This window comes from Pagrus pagrus (genome assembly GCF_965226575.1).
Source record: "Pagrus pagrus genome assembly, chromosome: 2".
Lineage (NCBI taxonomy): Eukaryota > Metazoa > Chordata > Actinopteri > Spariformes > Sparidae > Pagrus > Pagrus pagrus.
Genome location: NC_140186.1, coordinates 20,863,329 through 20,886,711, shown reverse-complemented (window position 1 = coordinate 20,886,711; position 23,383 = coordinate 20,863,329). Strand labels below are relative to the sequence as shown.

The window sequence follows — 23,383 nt, the reverse complement described above, 5'->3', positions numbered from 1 at the left end:
GCCTGTCCTTCACTCAGACACTTTATAAAGGTCATTATAGTACTGATAGTGTTGTTATTATCGCCTGTTGTGACAGAGGCGGGTTTAGGATCGGGGCACGCGGTGATTGGACGTGATGACCCCCCCTTTGTCACGGTGCTTCCGTTCTGTGCGTACGCGCATGCGCAGCGACCCCTCTCTTCTGATATTTTATTTACTCCCGAAACCCAAGATGGCTCCTGTGAATGTCTCGGTCCCATAGCAAATTGAGGATGCAAGTAGCTGCCGAAAAAACAACTTTTCCCCGACCGTCGCATCCCCTGGAGTTCAATTCGTATGGTGCGGAGGAGGCCCTGACATCCGTCTAGGCACCGAGCAGCCGTCGGAGCTCCGCGAAACCTTCTTCAAGCCACCAATTTGGAGTAGTTTCGCGAAGTAGCTCTTCTCCTCGCTGTCGCTGTCTGTCCGGAGCGAGGTTCAGACAGGCAGGCAGCTCATCCAAATGGCCGAACCGAGAAAAGTGCAATTTGTCACCCTCTCGGCCTTCGCAGCTGGAGCAGCCGCGGAGTCTAGGAAACGCCGGCTGGAGGATGAGGCCGATTTCAACTTCGGTAGAGCCGGGGAGGTCGAGGCAGCGACCGGGGCAGGGGGTGCTGCCAGCAGCGAGCCTCTCGACGAAACCGGCGACAGGGAAAAGGCTGGAGCCGAGAAGAGGGCGACGGTGCGGCTCAACCTGTCCCTCTCCGAGCCTGACGACCGCTCCTCGGTCGAGTTTAATTACGGCGAACTCGTCCAAAACCTCCAGGTAGGGTCCCCCAGTTTAACTAACAGTACCAGGCCGAGTGAGACTGGAGCGGGAGTTCATTTTATCGCTCTTGGAAGTGTTTGCGAGGACTTGTCTTTGCTAAGTGAATCGGGGCGGGGGGGGTGAGTGCACCTTGTCCTTCCGCTGGACTAGCGTGGCTGAAACTGACCATTAGTGCGACTCAACACAAAAGACAGCAGCGGTGTTTGTGGCCACGCAGCCCCGGTCCGTCCACTCTGCGTGTTTTACAACTTCAGCTGCGCTCTGTAACAAGATCGTAGCTTTTTTTTTTTTTTTCTTTTTTTTTTCTCCCCAACCTCGTCTTTCTGCACATGTAGAGATGAGGCTTATCTTGCGCTGCTACCTGTGTCCTGTTCACTCAGACTTGCCCAGCAACAGCCCAGTCACACAGCCATTACAGCACTTGGAAATGCCACATGCAGTTTGGCCCTCTGGCTGCGGGTGATAGATAGATGAGAGAGCATTGCTGATGGAAGTACCAGGATGTAGCATGGGAGCGAGGCAAATGTCAGAGCTGAGGGATCAAACGCACACACAGGCTCGCCTCGTTTTCATTCAACACACTTTTTTTGTTTTATTGGTGATTTACGTGAGTGGGGGTAAAAGTTTTCAAACCTCAAGATAATTAAATATTTCTTGTTTGGATCTAAATGTGTTCATGCCAACATTATGTTGTTGTTGTTTTTTTGCATGTGTATTTTTTTGGAGTGATTTTTGATAAATAATAAACTTTTGTGATTGATATGTCAATATTTAACTTTTTTAGTTTTTTCTTTCTCAACAGTGAGTCAGTACAAGACAGCAGACTGAAATAGCCCTAATTCTGACATTTGATCGTCCCTGTTCATAATCTTTAATATTACATTTTTACCTGTTTGCTTCCAGTCAAAGAATAAACCTCCAAGTGTGACTCCAGCCCCCAATCCCCCCATTCCCCCCAATCCCGCTAACCCCTTCAACGATGACGAGAGAGAGCGGCTCCAGGTCGAGGCCCTGGCAAAAAAGTTTGAAAATAAATATGTGAGTATTTATTAATTGATTTATTTGTTTGTTGAATTTAAAAGTGCTTCTATTCTGATCATGTTACAATTATAGCCTGACTGACGCTGTATTTTTGAAGCCGATACCAATATTGATATTTTCGAGTCCGTAGAATATAAACTTTTCAGTGTTTTCTCTGTTTCTAAGAGATTTCTGATTTCTTGTTACATTTTGACCAACATATACATCAATCTGCAATGAAATATAGGCTGGTGTGTTAATTAATATTAGTAAAACTACTGGGTTTGTTTGAGTTAGTTAACTTGTTTAAGTCACGTAATTTAATTTATTTAGTCTAAAGTCTCAAATTTGCCTGTGAGACTTAGTTTGTACAGCAGGTGACTCCCTCAACTTCAGTTCAGACAAGACAACTGAACTCCTGAACAAGGAAAAAGAGGAAAGACCTTGGGAGTAACTGAGTAGATTATACATGTAGTACAAGATATTTTAAGTCACTTATTGATGGTTTCTTTCACTCATTTGATATTGGATTTTTGAGGCTTATATTGTTGAATGAGAATTTTTATTATTTGTTTGTCTTTTAAGGAAACATGACCGGGATGGGTAGTGAGGACGTTTTACATCTAAAAAATAAACTAGTCAGTGCTCTCTGGTGGACAAACTTTTTAATGGAAAGAAATGTGTGTGTATCACCACAAACATTTCCGTAGTCCAGTTCCTTTCCACTTATCAGCCAGAAACAACACATCTGTGAGATGCCGATGTTGACTGATATATCAGCACAGTCCATTTATCAGTCAGGCTCTAGTTGTCTATCAGCAACATGAGGAAAATGAGGACATTTTGTCAGTCCTCACTCTGAAAGGGGCCATTTTAGGATCCCAAAAAAAATGTGAGGACTGTTGATGTGAATCACAACCTAAACTGTTTTCTCTCTTCTTCTTTTTTTCAGGGTAACACTGGGAAGAAGAAGAGGAAGGACCGAATGCAAGATTTGATCGATATAGGTTTTGGCTACGACGAGACGGACCCCTTTATTGACAACTCAGAAGCTGTGAGTACCCCTCGCTTTATTAATGAGGACGTGATTTTTCACTGATGTGTCTGTTTTCCAGGATGTCACTTTCATTTGGTCAGATGTCTCTCTTCAGTCTTTAGAGTAACGTTGCACAGCGGTCTCTTTTCTTCTTAAGTATTCTTGTGATTAATTTGCCGTTCCTCGTCACATTCTTGAACTGCTGCTCTCTTGTCGTGTCGAGGTAGACGTTATTCCTCTGTGGTTAAATATTTATTACCTGGCTCGATGTTTCAATACAGTACATTCAGTGGTGCTTCTAAAGATAGACGCTTGTCCCTTCTACTATGCTGTAAAATCATCCTCATGACTCATGAATATGTATGTGCTCCTTGTGTCCACACAGGGATGTGTCATTGTTTTTGTTTGACAGTGTTTGTTGCTCAGTATTCAGAGCGTCTCACTCTGTCTGACTGTAACAGCTGATAATTATTATTAATTGTTGTGTTGTTTTGATAGCTGTCCTAGCTGCACTCACACATTTGCAGCGCCCCTTGACCCCTTCTTTTCTGTTTTGAAATGCGCTGAGATGGAAAAATGTTTCATCTGTGGCCTGGAGGTGGAGGGACTGTGATTCTTTTTAGTGATTTTATTTATTTTGGCGCACAACAAGTCATCCATTTTCACTGACCGACCGAAGAGCACCGACTTCTTTTGGAAATGTTACCAAAAAAACATTATAAGTCACTCAATATGTTTGGACATCCGCTTTTTGTTATGCAAGAGGATTTATTGTTTTCCAAATTCCTGTGATCTTACAAAACAAACTGTCTTCTATTATTTCTCTCAGTATGATGAGCTGGTGCCTGCGTCTTTGACCACAAAGCTGGGGGGATTTTACATCAACACAGGCACGCTGCAGTTCAGAGCAGCCTCTGAATCGGAGGGGGAGGGAGACAAGGTAAGGCCACCTCAACATATACGTAACTGAACTTAAAGAATGTATTTATTGTTTTTGCTTTCTTTTTTTTAAATTATTTTCTAAACTCATATTATCAACATTGGGAAATTAATGTTTTGTTATTTAAATTTGGGTTGTTTATCTGACATTTAGAGAAAGTCCGTGAAATGACATACAAGTCTGATGACCTATTTTAATTCTTATTCTTGGTGTAAAACTAGCAAAGACGCAGGATTTCAGGTGACTTGGCAACATCCTACACTAACAAGCCGACACAATAAACATGTTTAGAAATACCATTACAATCACGAAGTCAAAACTTTTTGGTTTACCAAACGCTCTGGAGGTATGAGGTTATTATTTTGATATTCTAATGGTGACCTGTTCCAATTATCTGAAGCACATTACCGGAATATGTTAAGAGATACATTGTCGGCCACGCTAGTTGCATGACTCTTTTGCGGCAATGTCTGTCGGTTGGTCGGTGGGTCCACCACTTCAGCCGACAACTTTTGGACAGATTGGCACACAATTTTGTAAATATCCACTAGTTTCCTAGGGAAGTAACTGGGGAGACTATGGATATTATGGGTGATACTTTCAGTGCTCGTCGCAACTAACGTAAATCATAATAATTGACCCCACAGCACTTTAAAGGCTGTAGAAGCGTTAGCTACATGGGGTAAGCAATAATAATGATGTTAGCAGTATTTACACATAAAGTATCTAACCTAGATCTTCATGAATGAATGATATGCCGCACCAACCAATGGAATATGCTGGTTTCAATTCAGTGACTGGACACGCCAAAGTAACGCCCATAATTCATGAAAGAAGTTGGATATTCATGTTCCTCAGAGGATAAATCCCAATGATTTGGTAATCCCCTGACTTTTCCTGCCTATGCTTTTAGCATGCTAACATGCTAAACTAAAATGGTGATATGGTAAACGATACACCCGCTAAACTTCAGCTTTCTAGCATTGTGGCTGAGACCATGTGAGTACTGACGTTAGTATTTAGTTCCAATCACAGCTGTGCCAAAGGGCCCCTCACAGTGCTGATGGCACGTCCATTTTATTTTAAAATGCACTACCCAAAAAAAAATAAAAATACTTCCCTGTGCCAAATTCGATGAGTCAAAACAACACCTTTGACCCTGTGGACAAATAGCGGTCTAGGAAAGTGTACTGTGTCATAGAAATTACATGGTTTGATGGCTAACTTGGAGAAGTGTGAGCTTCACTGCCAAACCGTGCTTTATTCCACAGTAAATAAAACATGGTTTGCTGGAGAGGAGTTGTGTGACGCATTCTCATTTAGATAATGTGGTTACTAACATTTTGCGTGACACATGGTTATTGCACCGTGTGACACAGCAGGATGTCAACAGTCCTGACAAGGAGTATGAATGTCCTCCCAACAGGAGCTTGATTTTCACTGGTTTCACTGAGACGTGATGTAGACGTTATCTTTCAGCACATCAGGAGAAATCTCTGAAGGACACACACACACACACACTCTGTGTGTGTTCCTCAGACAGAATTGATCGTTTGCCACTGTGCACTGTCGTCATCTGCTCATTTGAGTTAAGGAGCGTATGTGCTCTTGTTTCAGACGCCGAATGACAACAAGGAGCAGGTGATTAAGAAGAGGAAAAAGAAGGACGTGAACAATCTGGAGGAGAAGAACCCAAAAAAGAACAGAGTACCGAAACAAGGGTGAGTATCTCTGCAGTGTAATATGTCTGTGTTTATTTCCTCCTGAAACCTAAGCTTTTAAAAAAGCACTTGATCAAAAGAATCATTACAGACAAAAAATGTCAGTTTAAAATATCAAAAACACACAGACGGACACCGTTATGTAAATGGACAAGTTCTCCACCTGTGTGTGATAAGTTGACCTTTTGGACACCCATGGATCTGTTGTCCTCTATGAATATGTGATGACGCATTTGTCCACTCCTGACCGCGCTAATAATCCCCCACCACCCTGTGTGTGACATTATACACTCCTGTGCTTTTGTGCGGATCGTCTCATACATCTATCATGAGGCGCGGATGCTGACTGTGACTTGCTCTTAGCTGCTGTGACAAGCCAGCCACCTTCCAGAAATCGCTCCATTATCTACGCTCAGATTGGCCCAATACTCACGCTGCTATTTGGAAGGCAACTTCCAAAAATAGCCGCAGCTATTGCCATTGTGCCATTATGAAACAGATGCTGTTATATATGGGCATGTGTGTGTCAGATCCTTCAGAGCAGACTGCAGGTTAATGCCTCAGAATCCCTGCAGTTCCTCACTCATCCCACGTTTCAGAGTCGTCTTTGTCAGCCTGTGTCGATGCCTCAGTTTGCCGTGAAAATTTGTTTCATGGGTCGCATTTAGTTTTCATGTTGCACTTATTACCTCCACCTACTCACTTTTCTGTCCCTCTGAAATTGTCTTTGTTTATTGTGATGCTTGTTTTTGGTCATTTTTGCCAGTAGAAGAAACAGTCGATTTTTTTTACCCACTTCTGATGGGTGACATCAGTAAGATAATTGGTAGTTAATAGTTTATTTATTTTTTAGTTCATAACTTGTAGTTTATGCACACCTGTGGGTAAGAGAGGCTAAGATCTTCTTGTTGTTCATCTAATTCTTCTTTTTTTTCTGTCTTTCTCTTTATTTTTCTCCTCCTTCTCCTCTGTCTTTATTGGTGGATCACAAACCAAATTCAAAGGTGCATACCACCACCTACTGTGTCAGAGTGTGTAGATGTATTGTCAGCATTTTGCTACAAACAAGTCATTGCTATGTTTCCCTCCAACAGAGTGACGGCTCTCAACCTCCACCGGCCAGAGAAGAAGAAGAGGAAGAAGCTGATGAAGGACTCGCTGTACCTGGCAGCAATGCTCCGCCGCTTCACCCGGGAGAAGGAGGAGATGAAGAAGAGGAATCCGAATATGGCTCACCCCAGCCTGGCAGGAGCTGTGGCGAACAAGCCCCACTCTGCCAACTCAACAAACCACGTGTTAGCCTCCAACTCCACCCACCCGCAGGGCAACACAGCCAGCAACGACCTCTCGCTGGCTGACCTCACCTCGGACCCTGCCGTGATGTCACTGCTGGGCTCGGCCAATGAGAAGGAGCTGCAGGATCTCCTAGGCGACCTGGACTTCAGCTTGTTGGACACTGACCAGCAGCACGCCATGGCGGCGGCCAGGGAGAACGGCATCCTGGGAGTCGGTGTTCCAGCTCATAAAGCAGCAGCAGCAGCGGCGGCGGCAGCAGCAGGAGGAGGAGGTGGTGGCGGCCAGGGGCGAGGTCTGGGGTCTTCCAGTGGACTGTTTTCTCCGCCCCCGTTGCCTGATGGACTGCCTGCTCCTCTTATCAAACGCATCGAGGACCTGCGGGCGGTGAGTCAGCTGTCGCCAGTCTGTGGGTGGATGCAATTACCTGCGAAGCCTCTTTACTGTAGTTAAACACAAATGCCAATCCAGCTCAGGAAGTGGCAGGAAGTGTTTGTTGTTTTTGTTTAGTGCAACAACAACAACAATAGTCTTTTCTAAAGGATTGGAGAAACACGGCTTCAGGCTGAACCCTGAGGGGGCTTTATATAACTAAAACAGCAGGGTTGGCGTCGCAGCCTTATTTTTTTGTTGCTCTTGTATCTCGGCGCCACAGAGTCAATTTGAAGCAAAGGAATGTTTTTCTAGATGTGGGTAAAAATGTAAAGCGAGGCAGAGAGAGGGATGATGCAAGTGATGGATATAGAGGTGAAGAAGAGAAGAGTGAGGAGGAGGGAGGCAGATAAATAAATAATGGAAATGTCAGATTGTTTTTGGTGCTTCTAAAGATAACGCATTATATAAGTAATATAAATATTTTCTTGAATTCATTAAAGGAAGTGTCACTTCGGTCTCTTGACCTTTTAGTTTGGTTCATTTGGTTTGAGCCAAGGACAACACTGCACATTGTTACCTTTTAGTTCTGGTTCATTTCATGTTCAAAGTGACTTTTTACAAAGTCGTACAGAGCAACAGTTGGTCTTAGTATTAAATCGTTTTTTGATGGTCATCCAGCATTATTAGGGAAACCAAATTCAAATAACAGACAGCAGATCATGCAGCACCTCTCTGCCTCTTCTGTGTTTATTTTTCTCACCTGCTGGTCTCACAAGCTTGCAAATAAATTGTTATTTATGAACGCTATTAGCTGAGACTGTAGCTGGACCTTGTATTTCATTAACGAGCAAAGCATTTCGTACCTTAATATCACAGGAGGATAGTTACTGTGTGTTTCTCTCACTTTTTATTGAAAAACTGACAAAATATGGAACAGGACACAAACACACCGCATGCTGTTGTAACGCGTTTACGCACTTCAGAGCTGCAGCGCTCTGTCGATTAATCTATCGAAATTAACAGCCAACTATTTTGATAATCAATTAATTGTTGAAGTCATTATTCTAGAAAAAATGTCAAATATTTGCTCGTTCAAGTCTCTTGGATGTGAGAACTTGCTGCTTTTCTTTGTCAGTTATAACAGTAAATGAAGAGCCTTTGGGTTTGGGGCTGTTGGTTGGACAAAAGAAGAAATTTGACGTGTGACTTTGGTCTCTGGGAAGTTGCGATGAGACATTTTGTTGACTAAAAAATCAACCGATAAATCGTAAAACCGGCAAAACGGCAAATTGGTTGATAATAAAATGTTTTATTTCATTGCAGCCCTAGATGACTTGCTGATGCACATGTGTGTTGCCATCATAGTTACAACATGATGTTGCATGGACATGTGGCTACACAGATTAGGAGATCTGTTACAGTGTTATTTAACAGTAAAAGTAACAGTCGTTTTGACAGTTGTGACTTTTGAATTCATGCTAAAATCACATATCTACAGGAACAAAATCCTTTGGTGGAATTTCGTTGTTGGTGTTAAACCACAGTCCGCCTGGAAGACCTGGTGTTTAGTGTGCACCGGAGTTTGATTGAGGGCATTCAGAAACCAAACCCATTTACTGTAAAAGAATCCACAGACACGTATGGTTAAATTTAGACTCAGGTGAAGGTTAGTCCAGGAGAAATAAGGAAATGTGTTTCTGTCAGCTGAAGCCCTCAGAGGTTCAGCGTCACAGATATATGTATATGTATTTGTACTGTATGGAGCTGGCATGCTGACTCAACCTTTTCTCCCACAGGCCTCACGGCAGTTTGATCAAGAAGGCAGGAAGAAATTTTTCACCCTGGACATGAATAACATTCTCCTGGAGTGAGTAGGACAGCTTTTAAATCACCGTCAGCCACAACCCAGCTAGCTCTCCACCTCCTCTGCTCTCTTTCAGTCCTTCTCACTCAGTTTCAGCAGATTTCCCTCGATACCTCTGCTGCTGTCTTCAAGTGTTTTCTTCTCTCTCTGTCTCTCATTGTCTGTGTTAATTAAATGCTTCTCATTTCCACACTTGAACTTTATCTTCCTCCACTCCTCTTATTCTGTTTAGCTAGTCTTTATTCTTCCACATCTATTACTTCAATCTCCCATCTCTCTCTTCTACCCCGCCATCTTTGTCTCCCTTTCTGCTTCCACCTCCATACCTCTCCCTCCCCTTTTGTTGTTTGATCTCTTTGTGTTTCTCACACTTTTTCTTCCTCCTCTCAGTATCGAGCTGCAGGTCCAGGAGCAGCCTCCTGAGGTGCGTTCAGAAATCTACTCGCACATGGAGGCATTTGTGCCCTGCAACAAAGAAGCCCTCCTCAAACGCTTGAAAAAGCTCAGTCTCAACATCCAGGTGAGTGAGGCTTATCTGTGGAGGAAATGTTAAATCCATCTAGAATCTGATTTGACAACATCGGTCCCACTGCGGCTTTTTTGGATCTTTATGGTCATTACAATGATTTTCTGTGAAATATGTCTCTCATTGACCGTCTGAAATTGCAATCGCAACAATGACGGACCCTCAGGGTGGTTTAGTGTGCTTCAGTTAACTAGATTGTATCAAGTGCGTCACACCACATCTGCAGGTGAAAGTGTTTATAGCTGCTATCGTAGAGAGGGGTGAGACGAGATAATTGTGCAATGAGGGATAACAGACAGTGTCTCACGGACGTCATTGCTTGACTTGAAAACAATGACAACAATTTAGATTTCTTTTTTTTTCCTACTACTTCCTGTTTATTGCATCACGCCAGTCCCTTGTGGCTTCTTTGCCCTCGCACACTCGTGCTCGTCGTTGACACCATAATACAATAGAAATCACTAAAAGTGATCACGGGTACAATAATCAAGGTTAAGGATCCCAGAGAGTTGAAGTCGGGCCCCTTGCAGTGGACCACCATGGGACCTTATATCAGATGTGTAATGATGATTATTATGTATAATAGTGAATGGCCTGAGACAAATACTATTTTGATCTGTGTTGAATTGTGCCATGAATTCCACAAATAAGGTTTTCAATCTTAAAGACAATTTTTCAACTTGAGAAACTTAATCAGGTTTCAGACTGTAAAAAATCCGTAATTATAAAGACTGCACATCCACATGAAGTCGTCTTGTTTGACCGTCACCAAAACCCGAAACTGAACCATTGTAGAGTCGGTCCCGTATATTAGCAGCTCACAGAACTGACTAACTCTCCTTTCACACAACTGCAGTTGTCTATATAGCTAGACTTGTTGCGATTTTCACCTTTTTTTCATACTTTTTCCCTGCCAAGGTGATGGCCTTGGTGATGTTGGTGACATACTATGAAGGAGATAATACAGTTCACTGAGCGTTTTTTGTTATGTTATGATGATTATTTCAAACTGTCTTTTAAATTGACAAACATCATGTGTGTAACTCATGGCACAGTTCAAATAGGATCACAATTGTACCTCTCCCCATTAGCTACTGTACAGTTTTTTTTCCCCTAAATAAAGTCCCATGGGACACACCAGAATGGGCGGGAATTTGCTTCTCCATTCCTACACACATGTTCTTTAAATGATTTGCTTATAGTTATGAAAAAGTCTGCTCAAAGCATTCATTTTGGGTGTTTTCATACATGATAACATGTGTGGCAAGAAAATTAAAACAACGGAAATGCAATTTTTATGTCTTGATTTATTTTTTTACTTCCTCGCGGTAACCTGTCTGCATCCAGCTGGTCACCTGAGGGATGGCGCTGCGTGCACATTGAAATCAAGACAGGAAAAGAGTTTTCTCTCAATGAAAAATGTTTCTCCTCGAAGCTTATGACAAACTGCCGAAAACGAGCCAGCAAGATGCAGCAGCGAAACCTGTTGTTCCTCAGGCTGCGACAGAAAACAAATGTGCGTGCAGAAGCACCTGTGGTTACAGCCCCTCTCGTCAAGTGGATTGATAATGTCGGCTGCTTAATGCCCTCTTGAGTAAGCGTAGGGTGAGTTGTACTGTATTTTGAACAGTCAATACAATTCAGTAAAAAATACTTTATATTAATGAAATATAGAAATTTCAATGAGATGGTAATCTGCAGGAGAAATGAAGGAAAAATACTTGGTTGTTATTAACATCAGCTTGTAGTGGTCCATTTGAACGCGATTGATGCGATCACTGTTTAAAGGTATCCACTGTACCGTCGAGTTTTTCATAACAAATGTTTTTCTTCATACTCTGTTTTCTGATTTGCATATTTCTGAGCACTCGAGCTGACTCGTTCGGCCTCTGTTGTCTAACCCCGAAACTGATCCTCTTGTTCCTCCACATTATTTGTGCCTTCTCATACAGCTTTTAATCCGCAGCCATCTTCACTGCCTCAGTTGTTAATGTGGAGGCTGACTAGTGCAGCGAGGACTGCCAAAGAAAACGGGCTTCCAAATGTCATTTGTCATGGACCATTAAAGTAGCAATGTTGACAAAATACATCAACATAGCCCCCCACTTGCTACTTCTTGAGTTTTCCTCTTGCTACCTCTGCTTGTTCTCTTTTTTCCTCTCTCCTTTCTAACTTTGCTTTGTCCATTTCTTCCTTCCCTTCTTTTTCTTCTCTGTTTCTATGCTTCCGTTGTTTTCCACTCTCCGCATTCTGATTTCAATTTCCTCCCTCACAAAAACTCTACTCCACCTTTCATTCTTGTTGTTTTCCCTACATCTGTCTTCCTCTGTCCTTAACACACCCACCTCTGTGTTCTCTCTCAGGACGATCGACTAAGGACGCCACTTTTGAAGCTGAAGCTGGCAGTGTGTAGTGTGATGCCAGAGCAGATAGCCAGATACAACATGGACTGCATGGCCAAGGTTGCAAAGTAAGTAAATCCTTCTTTTGTGTGCCAGAAGCTGATGAACTCAAACTAAAATTACTTATATAGTTTGATGTTTGTGAATGTGTGCATGTCTGTTTATATGTCACTGACTGTGTGTGCGTGTGTCCTGCAGGCAGCAGTCAGAAGAGGGCGACAGGAACGGCTCAGAGGAAGAAGATGAGGAAAAGCCTGGGAAAAGGGTGATGGGCCCACGGAAGAAGTTTGTCTGGGATGACAAACTCAGGTAACAGCTGGCAGGATGACGCACTGTGTTTGTGATGTTTGACTTTGCATCCTGACTTGATGTCTAATCCAGTAAACAGAGCTTACACAGGCTTTAAAGATTGTTTAGAGTTGCTGTGATGGAGAAAAATGAGGCGATCAAGTCATGAATATTTCTCAGCTGCTTGAAACTTTAAGCATAAAAATCGGTCCTGTGTGATTTTTGGCAAAAAATTGCAATGTAGTCCCGAACAGGACCTTTTTAAAAGAGGACTCCATTAATTTAACACTCAACAATGGACATTTAAAAAATGTGTTAAAAATGAATGCAGCAGAGCCGGAGCTATCCTCTTTTTAAATCCTTTTAAATGCAACTCAACCCCCAACAGTTGGATGTGCTAATGTGCATTAATTTCATGAACTTGAAAATTCACGTTGCAGTTGGAATAACAGCTCATTAAGTTGGAAAAATTATGGCACCTGAGTTGACGTCATGTGACGCTGAAACATGGCAGACGAAAGTAAACATTGGGTTAATGTTAAGAAACTTTTATCACATCATGTATTGCATATCTAGTTTTGGCTCATATGTAATATGGGATTTTAGGTTGTAACCGTTAGTTGCTGTCCACGTGGAGTATCCTGGATTAGTGATCAATTACAAAACCAATACATTTTGGAGACCACGTTGCTCCCACATTCCAACTTGTTGTGAGAACGACTTCCCAGCTCAGGGAGTGGTACCATCCAAGGAGCATGTGAATGCAGCATTACGCTAGTATTGGCTGATGTAGCCTCGAGTTGCTCGGCTCCAGCAGAGACGAGGAGCAAGCTACAGAGCTCTGGTAATCTCATGTCTTTCTCATCTCTCTTATATTTAAACTTGTAGTCGTCAGACCCAACCTACTCAAGTGACATCACTTGAGGTAATTCATCAGATTTCACACAGCTCCCTCTGGAGCCATAAAAGTGTTTTTATACACCCCTTTCACATGCGCAGAAGTACTCAACAAAACCTGTAAACACACTTTGAAGCTCGGAGAGAGAATTTACACCTACATGAATGTGGAAACCCCGAGTAAAGAATTAGTTTCCCAATGAAATGAGAAAAACCTTGTGACCGGCCCGCAGCTTCTTTTCAATCATCATTTATTCTCCTAACAGCTTCCACATTTTTATTTTCCACAGTCATTATTACCTCTGACTCGCTGAAGAATAACAGTCTCCTCGGTCATTATGTGCTCAATACCTGCAGCTGAATTTAGATTTTAATATTGGATGATTTGTGCTGAGTTGGATATTTGTGTTTGTGCAGGAACCTGCTGTGCAGCCTCGTGCGAGTGAAGCTGAGCTGCTACGAGATGGAGAACCAGTGCTCTCTGTCTGTGGAGGACTACCTCAAGGCCTTCTTAGAGAACGAGGTCAAACCACTATGGCCCAAGGGCTGGATGCAGGCCAGGTCTGTGTGTGTGTGTGTGTGTGTGTGTGTGTCTTTGTGTTTCTCTGTGTGTTTGTGCTCTTGTGAAATGTAGCCTTTATGTATAGCAGCCCTTTTTTACAAATTCCCTCATGGTGATGACACAATTACTGAAAATCCTCCAGGGTGAGAACAATGGAGTTGACCTTAAAACTAGAACTGGGTTAGAAACAATAAAGGTGTGTGTGACGAGCCTTTTGTGTCAGGCAGGTTCTAACTGAACAATCTTTACCTCTATGACATCACTGTCAGGATGACTGGTACCTCTGGTTAAATTTCTCAAGTAATTTCTTTAAGTCACCAGACACTAATTCATCCGGCCGCTCTTGTCCTCTGTCATTCACACTGTGTTTCCTCTGCGCAGGATTTTGTTGAAGGAGAGTATTTCTGTTCACGGTCACCTCACTGGAAACCTGTAAGTATTTACTTTATCTCATGTTTCCTCAGTAACTACACGTGGATTTATTGGAGACTGGGCTTTGAATGTAAAAATATAAATAGGAAAGGCTGAATATTTGCTGCCGTGTTTCCAAACAGAGTCAAGAGGAGAATGGTGCCTGGGCCCAAGGCCAAAGCCAAGGTGAGGACAGCTCAGATCTTTATAGTTACTAAAAATAACTTTTTTTTGTTTTACAGTACAGTTGAAAGTGTTTGAATTTTAGTTGAAGTGAAGTGGAAGTTAAAATATGAGCCTGGTTCTCTCTGCCTCTGAGAGTGTACAGTTGTCTCAGGTTGCTGACGTTGACCATGTGTCCTCTGTTTTTTAGGAGGGTCTTTGGATCCACAAACCACCTCTCACTATGACCTCCACCCCTTCTCTGTCCACCTCAACTTCCGTTCTGACCTCCAACCGCCTGCCCATCTCCTCTTCGCCCTCGGAGCCCATCTGTCTGTCCGACTCCCTGGACGAGGATCTGACTGCTCCCTCTCTGGACTCCATCTCCCACGCTCTGGCCCTCCTCAGCAATGCATCCAAGGGCCTGGGCCCCTCAGACAGCCCCTTGTCGCCTCCTCCCCTGCAAATGCCCACTTCCTCTCCTCCCCCCGTCGCCCCTCACTACCCCTCAGCCTCTCAGCTCTCTGCCTCAGTCGCATCCACGACGCAGCAACATTCCCTGTCTAAGGTGGAGACCGCTGGGAACTTGACGACGACAACGCTACCGACCTCCTCTCCTACCTCCTCTTCCTCGTCTCTCAGTGTCGCCTCCATGGCTCGTGTGCAGGCGGCAGGCCTGTCGCTGGCCTCCAGGACTGCAAATGGTCCCTACGGCTCGATCAAAGGATCCGGCACCATGGGACAAACCCAGACTCAGAGACTTGTTACTATGGCATCACCCAATCACAGGCCAACCTCGGTGATTGGCTCGGTGATTGGCGGGAGTGGCAAGATGCATCCTCACCCCTCCCCTTCGCCTCCAAAGCAGCGGCCTCCTCCCACGGCTTCCCCTCTTCTGCCCCCCCATCAGAAGGGCTTTGTTAGTCCGGCGGGGTTGCTGGGAACTATGGGGGCCCCTCAAGGACTGGTCAAGAGCAGTGCCAAAGTCAGCGGAAACGAGAACACCGTGAGCAGCAGCGCTCCACCTTCTTCCTCGCCCTCCTCACAGTCCCGCTCCATCTCCACCACCCACTCTGTCCTGCAGTCTTTCTGCTCTCCCTCCCCGGCGGCCTCGTCGCCATCCCCCACCTCCCATACCTCACACTCCTCTCAAAGTAAATCGCACACACACCACCACCACCAGCCCAACTTCATCACACCCATGCAGGCCACCCTCACCAAGTCCTCCCACAGCAGCAACTCCTCCCCCATCATCAAACTCACCCCTCGTCCTCCGGCGCCCACCCCACCCCCCTCCTCCTCCCCTTCCCCGTCATCCTCGCCCTCACACCCACTCTCCCATCAGATGACCCCCAGCCAGCAGCACCAGTACTCCCCCAAAACCGCCAAAACTTTCCGACCCCCCTTCAGCATAGCGGGTGCTGGGCAGGTGAAGCAAACGCAGGGCGCTGGGCAGGTGAAGCAGGCGCAGGGTGGTGGGCTGCTAAAGCAGGCGCAGGGTGGTGGGCTGCTGAAGCAGGTGCAGGGTGGTGGGCTGCTGAAGCAGGTGCAGGGTGGTGGGCTGCTGAAGCAGGCGCAGGGTGGTGGGCTGCTGAAGCAGGCGCAGGGTTGTGGGCTGCTGAAGCAGACGCAGGGTGGTGGGCAGCTGAAGCAGACGCAGGGCGGCTGCAGCTTCGCAGGAAGCCAGAAAACTCAGTCCACCACTAGCAACAGTAGCATAATCAACAACTCCACCAACAATAAGGGGGTGGTATTAGCTGTCAGTCACCCAGACAAGACTCCCTCGTCTTCAGCAACTTCTGTCTCAGCCAATCATGGGCAGCGGCAGAGGATGGTGGGCGGGGCTAACCAGAGCTTAAAGGCAGGAAATGGTTGGGTGCCTTCAGGAACTCTGGCCACGTCGTCCACAACATCACACCTCTCACAGGTCAGTCTCTGGGAACAGCATGTTTTACATGGAGCTTGGACAATGGAGTCACTGTTCTAAGTACCTTTTTGTTTTCATTGTTTCTTCAGGTATCAACAGCAGGCACTTCCCTCCTGGGCAGCCCCTCCACTCTGCCTCTGGGCTTTGGCATGTTGGGAGGCCTGGTGCCCGTCTCGCTGCCCTTCCAGTTCCCCCCGTTGCTCAATTTCAGCCCTCCCGGAGCCCCAGGGGCTGCTGGCATGGGCTCAGCTCCCAGCTCCAACTCAGGATACCCTCTAGCACAGAGCGACCTAATGGGTGAGTGGGCACACAACCAAAGACAAAATAATTCAGGGGGAAACGCTTGTGTTCGACCCTTTTACATAACACTTACAGCAACATTAAGAAACAGAGAACAGACTCTTTTTTTTTTTTTAAGTATAGTGTTGGTATAGTATTAGTATTTGGTATTTAGTATTAGCTATAGTTTTTTTTTTTTTACGGTCTATACATTCCATAAAAAGACCAAAACCAACAAGTGTGTAAGTCGGTCTCTCAGTACTTCTGGAATATATAGTTACAATCTTTTTAAATAGGCTAAAGTAATGTCCTAAAACAGCCAGGCACTGTAGTTTTAAGCAAGTGTTACTCAAGCAGGAGGGCGAGTGCATTTGTTGGGAACTATTTTAAGCTGTGGATTAAAACACTCGGTGCACAAGTGAGTTATTTCCAGCAGCAGGACAGTTTATGTGAGATCAGCTCTGAATAAATGACAGTGTCCACGATGGGAATAATAAACAGTTGCAATCAAAATTATTCAACCCCCGTTGCATTTAAGGTTTATTGGCAACATTTTAAATGTTTCAGGTGTTTGCAATAAACAAATTACACAAGAACAGTTTAAATAGTTAAATAAAACTAATATTACAAGGATTTTATCCAAATTTAACACTAAATCCTACTTTCAGTGACTACTGCAGTCTCAAAAATATTCAACCTCCTGAATAGAATTCCTCATAAGAGCACTCATTTGCAAATCAGGTGTGGTCTCAAGCACACCTGATGCAACCAATCAAGGGCTTCGTTACTTGCATCAGGTGTGCTTGAGATAGAACACCTCAAATACCTGGACTGTTGACGGTGACGTTTCATTGCATGTTAGAAATATGGCTGAGTCAAGAGAATTGTCCAAAACATTCAGAGAAGACATCATTGCCTTGCACAAACAAGGAAAAGGATACAAAAAGAAAGCAAAGGCACTGAATGTTCCTAGAGATACAGTTGGAAGCATAGTTCTCAAGTTTAAGGTTAAAGGAACAGTGGCTGCACTACCTGGACGTGGCAGAAAGAGGAAGCTATCAACGGCTGCCACCAGAGTCCTGAGGAGGCAGGTGGTCAAAAACCCTCGACTGACTGCAAAAGACCTGCAGGAAGAGTTGGTGGCAGCAGCCACTGAGGTTTCAGTTTCCACAGTAAGGCGCACACTAAACACTGAAGGGCTCCGGGCCTATGGATCAGCAGTATGTCTGGAGGAGGAAGAATGAAGCATACGCTGAAAAGAACACCCTGCCTACAGTGAAGCATGGCGGTGGCTCAGTGATACTCTGGGGCTGCTTCGCTTCCTCTGGCACTGGAAACCTGCAGCGTGTGGAGGGCAAGATGGATTCAATCAAGTATCAGGAAATCCTGGGAGAAAATGTCATGCCGTCTGTGAGGAAGCTGAAGCTTGGGCGTCATTGGACCTTCCAACAGGACAATGATCCCAAGTCCACCAAGGCTTGGTTTCAGAAGAAGTCCTGGAAGATACTAGAGTGGCCATTACAGTTGCCTGACTTGCCCATGCGGAATGGGCTAAGATTCCTCAGGAACGCTGCCAGAAGCTGGTGTCTGGCTGTGCATCATGTTTGCAGCAGGTCATAACAGCAAACGGGTGCTCTACTAAGTACTAAAGATGCTTGTCATGAAGGGGTTGAATAATTTTGAGACTGCAGTAGTTAATTAAAAGTGGCATTTTGTGCTGAATTTGGAGAAACGACTTATAATATTAGTTGTGCTGAGCTATTTAAATTGTTCTTGTTTGATTTGTTTATTGCAAACAGCTGCTAGTTTGTACATTTTGCCAATAAACCTAATTTGTTGTGGGGGTTGAATAATTTTGATTGCAACTGTATATCAGGCTTTTTTATACACACAAAATACTTCTTAGGAGGATGAGTTCATCGTCTGTTCGTCGTTGGCTTTGGTCTTTTGATGAGATTTGACATACCATCCTTCCATCCAACTGGTTTTTATTTCATTTAATGAAGTTTTTGTCATTTTCAAAAGAAACTTATGTAAATTTAATAGAATTTACTTTTGTACCGTTTTAGTTCAGTGATTTGTCTCATTAATTTACTTGTTTAATTATTGATTATACTGGTTAAAATATACTTGTGAAGGTGAGCCTGAAAAAGTTATGATTTTAACATCAACCTTGCAATTTGATATTACAACAATCTGTAAAAAAAAGTTTACTGAATATTAAGAAGCAAATCATCAATTCTGTGAAAACGACTATAGCCTGCAGATTTACAATGCTGGAGCTCAGCAGGCTTTACTAACTGTCTAAATTAATTTATAAATTAAAATGATGAAATGAAATGGTTTGGGGGGAAAAGCATTAGCTTGAATTCAATTAATATAAAATGCTATTTAAATCCAATCGCAACATTTGTCAGATTCATAAGCTACGACTAGATCAATAGGAAAAGTTAAATGCCATTCTTAAATAACCCAACACCAGTTCCATCGATGTGCTCATGATTTTGTAATATTAATACAAACAGAGATATCTCTCTTGTGCAAATGAACACTTCAAATAGTTTGAATGTGAAGCCAATTCACTCGGCGAGCGCGTTTGTGCGCTGCTCCTGAAGTCTACCAGCAGTACCTCCATTGTGTCTGCTGTTCTCCACATCTCTCGTCGTGACCCTCTCACCCCATGTTTTATTATTTCTTTTTATGAACCACCGTCTCCCTCCTTTGTCCTCTCCATCTTTTGTGACGGTCTCTGTCATCTCCACCTGTTGTACTCGCTGCCACTTCACTTTGATCCTGTCCTCCCTTTTGTTACTGGTCTCCCATTTTAACATGCCCCCCCCCCTCCCACATCTAACTCTGCATCATCTTTTCCATATAAGCCTTTTATTTGTTGTTGCTCATCTTGCCTCCATCTCTCCTCAGATCTGTATAAGAGTCTCCAGTCAGGGTCGCAGGCCGCCCTACCTCCTCACTTGCAGCTTGCTTTCTCAGGTAATCTGCATTCCTCCTCCTCTCTCCCTCTCGCTCTCGCTCTCTCTCCATCTGTCTGTATCAAATTGACCTGTCGTCCTCTGCTCAGCTGCGGTGTTGTTTGCTCTCTAACTTTCTGCTTGCTTCAGTATATTTGCTGTTTGGCATGCCTCTGGTTTGACCTCTGTAGTTGTAGCGCAGAAGACGCATGTGTTAAAGCTACTGAAGTTGGTTTTTTTTTTCATTAGTTTGCAGGATAGACGGTGAGGATTCACTTGTGCAGATGGTTCTTTGATATGAGAGCAGCAGTCTAATTAGCACATGAAACTGCAGTGTGTGATTTGAGTGTCTAAATTATGAAAAATGATAAACATTTGACAGCTGATATCTTGGGGAAATGAGGGTTGAACGTCTGTCAAACATAAATCTAAGTAGCTTTGTGTACTCGCAGCCCAGCCTCAGCTGGATTATTCATGGCACTCGGGTCAAAGAACCATCTGAACGTCTAAACCGAGAGAGACGAGCACAGCTCATGTTTGATGGTGTTTCCAGTGTCTGTTGCACCAGTGATGAATATTATAATTGTATCTAAATATTTTCATCTGCTGTTTATATTAAAGCCTTTCATTGACACTGGACACATTCAGATGTTAGATAATGACGGCCATCTTTACTCCACAAAGAGTGTCGGAGGTTGAAACAGGCTGCTGGTTGTCTGAAAGTTGTTAAAAATGGCTCTCCTCCTCTCCACTCAGATGCGAACCAAAGCCAGGGTGGAGACATGAAGAGGAAAACACACTGACCAATAACAGCGAGGTGACATCACAGCCTCCTGGACACATCCACCAATAGGAATCTTCACTTTGATTGACTGACAGAGTGATGTGGTATGAGGGGGCGGGGCTCCACTGCCTCTTTTAAAAAAAACGGACCTAAAGGAGAATCAGTTCAATCCTCGCTACAAGTGGCAATGATGAATTAATTTAACTGTATTTTCTAATGAACCGGGTATGAGAGCAAGACGGAGTGAATGATGAGAAAACTTATTTTTTGTTCTGCTTCTTTTTATTTTTGTCAACATGTTTACATATGACCGACCTTGATCACTGTGGAATGAGTGTGAGCGAGGTGGTGGTACAGATGAGAGTAGTGGTACGCTACGTAATATAATTTGTATTTAAGCTCATGTGGAATAACAGGACTCTTGTTTCTTGCAGTACAAAAAGGAAAAAGAAAAAAAAAAAGAAAAACAGACTGAGTAATGAATTTTTATTTTTCTGTCTTTTGTCTCAGATGTGGGAATCGTCGTGTCCGTAGAAATTTTATTGTTGGTCACCTCTGCTCCCACAAATGACTGTTAAGTAGTAGCTTAAATTAATATTGATAAATTATTTGTATTTTACACAGGGACAAAAACACATTATGATGTGTGTGTGCGTGAGAGAGAGAGAGAGAGAGAGCGCGGTGAGGTTGATTTGAATGTGTGTATGTACATAAAAGAAACACAATATACTGTTAATTTCCAGATTCTTCTGTATGAATGGATAAGGACGTGGATCCCCTTTTCACAATAATGAGCGAGTGTAAGTGTGATGCCCCTCTCTTGCTCAGTGTGTTCTTGGTGCTGTTTAATCACACTGGACCTTTCTCTGGAAAAAAGACTTGAATTGAAAAAGTTTCGGGCTCCTCTTCAGGAGAGAGGAGCCGCCTGTGAGAGAGGGGAGAAACGTCAAGATTGTAGCCTACTTGAATTGTGTTTTTTTTTTTTTATTTGTGAGTTAAGATTTTATTTACTTTATCTGCTTATTGACTCAAACCAACTTAATATAACACAACGCCTTAGTTTATATTGAAAAAGTATGAAAAAGATCTATGCAGGACTGTAAAACGCTCAATGCAAAAGTGCAAGTCGTCGCTTGGCTATCAACCTCTACTCAACTTGTCAGTGCATTTCTGGAGTTGTGAATGTTTGTAGATGATGTTATTCTGTCACACGAGACTCCTTTTCTTTCTGCTGTGTGTTCAGACAGAACGAAAAGCGAATTTTTAGAAGTCTATGAAGTTGGTGGAAAGACGATCAGACGCAAGTTTGCGCAAGGGTGGGTGCAAGATGAGCGTGATTACGAGCAGCAGAGTGAACAAAAAAAAACAAAACCTTTGCACTCAGATGTCAGTTATCGGCCAGTTCTGACACAGCCCTATATCTTCCACTCGAATCAAAGCCAATAACACCAATACAGTTAATTTAACCAATTCAATAAGACTTATACACTGTTGTTACTGCTTTTATGAACTGCTTTTAATACATAACACGATGTAATAGGCGATTTTAAGCTGGTTTTTTTGGTGGGTAAAAGCCTCCGACAGAGCCCCTAAATTCCCCTAAAGGTCAAATTTAATTACTTTACAGAATAAAAAAAACATGTGGGAACAAGTTCCATAATTTGTGTGAACAAGATTTAAAAAAACCCTCCCTACAGGACGTTAAGGGCCCTGTCCAATACAGTTGGATGTCAGGATAACCATCTAGGAATGACGCTTGTCAGAATAACTGCCGTTTTTTCCGTCAGCTTGCCGAGGCAAAATTTGCATCAAAGATAACCAAAGTCCAACTCGACACAAAGAGAAGATGCAAATTTGCTCCAGCCTTCTCTTATTTCTTGCATGTGTGACCATAGCCTTATGAATCCACTTCATAATCGTAATGAAAACCTGAGGAGACAAAGCAGAAAAGTGACCTGTAGAAAGAGACCAGCAGGAAGTGCATAACATAAACTGTTTCTGGTGAGTTCAGAGGCTGAGCTGAGCACAAACACACAGAAACAGTCTTTATGTCCGTAGCTAGCTTGTTTACAACTAACATCTGTAGAGTCAATATATTGGCTTTTTGTGGCGAATAAACACAAACAGTCAAAATGACACGAGGCTAGAGTTCGCCCGTCTGTCTGAACACACCTGTAGAGAAACCTTCCCTCTGCTGAATACCTCCGTTAACAAAAACGTTCTTCCTGAGTCTCTGGCTGTCCTCCCCCGAACAGTTCCCAGCCCTCCTCCATGTGTGTCTGACTGACCGGCGGCACCGAGAACGGCGCCAAAGACTGATCTGTAGCTCCATGTTTTAGAAGGGGTGCTGCTGGTCAGTGTGTGTATGTGAGTGTTTGACTATTCAGACATTTTCCCCCAAAATGTAAACCCATGAGTGTAAACGTGTGGTTGTTCAGGATGTCATTGTGAAGTCATGTGACTGGAGCAGTGGGTGACATCTTCTAAATTGTGCTTTCTTTGGGGGTGGGGGAGGATCAAAATGACATTTCGTGGTTAACTGGTTACTTAATTTGGTCTTTTGTAGGTTATTTTTGTGTGTCAATTATGAAATTAAACAAAACAGGTGGTTTTCAGGACGACTCTTGCAGACTTTTTTTTTTTTTTTTCTTCAGACAAACTTGTTTCTTCTTCCAACTTTAAGTGATGAACATTAATGTGATTGAGCAACATGTGCATTCTGTCAACACCAGTGACCTCATAGCCCCCTGCTGACACTCGCATGCTTTTCATTTGTTAGCTGGACCTGATGAGGAAGGCCAACCACAGCTGTGGATCAGACGACATTATACACATTTTTCTTTTTCTCAAAAAACAATGAAAGACAGTCACTTCTTAAAATAGCTGGGCACTGTAGTTTTAGCTAATGTTAGTCAGTCTGGAGTAAATGGAGGATTTGTTAGGGACTATTTTCAGCAGTGGATTAATACACGTTTGGTCGCATAGTGAGTATTTACTGCAGCACGATGATGTGTGGGACTGACTGCAGCGCCCATGTTTATGGTGATGAAACGTGCTTCAGCGTGGCTCAGTTGTTTTTTCATAGTTTTGACAGCAATACTGTATAATCAATTCATAGCTGCATTTGGTCTTTTCACGTT

The 23,383-nt window shown here is 43.5% G+C and overlaps 1 protein-coding gene across 1 annotated transcript; it reads left to right on the top strand.

Moving 5' to 3' along the window:
* Positions 1-207: 207 nt before the first annotated feature.
* On the top strand, positions 208-22,858 carry LOC311274594 (uncharacterized protein). The gene is made up of 17 exons (XM_084382399.1): positions 208-784; positions 1,691-1,825; positions 2,760-2,861; positions 3,673-3,783; positions 5,401-5,504; positions 6,599-7,184; positions 8,969-9,039; positions 9,427-9,556; positions 11,926-12,032; positions 12,163-12,273; positions 13,567-13,710; positions 14,093-14,143; positions 14,266-14,308; positions 14,496-16,211; positions 16,301-16,508; positions 19,413-19,481; positions 20,216-22,858. The coding sequence occupies exons 1-17, from the start codon at positions 482-484 to the stop codon at positions 20,260-20,262; spliced, it is 4,038 nt and encodes a 1,345-aa protein (XP_084238525.1). The 5' UTR covers positions 208-481; the 3' UTR covers positions 20,263-22,858.
* Positions 22,859-23,383: the final 525 nt, after the last annotated feature.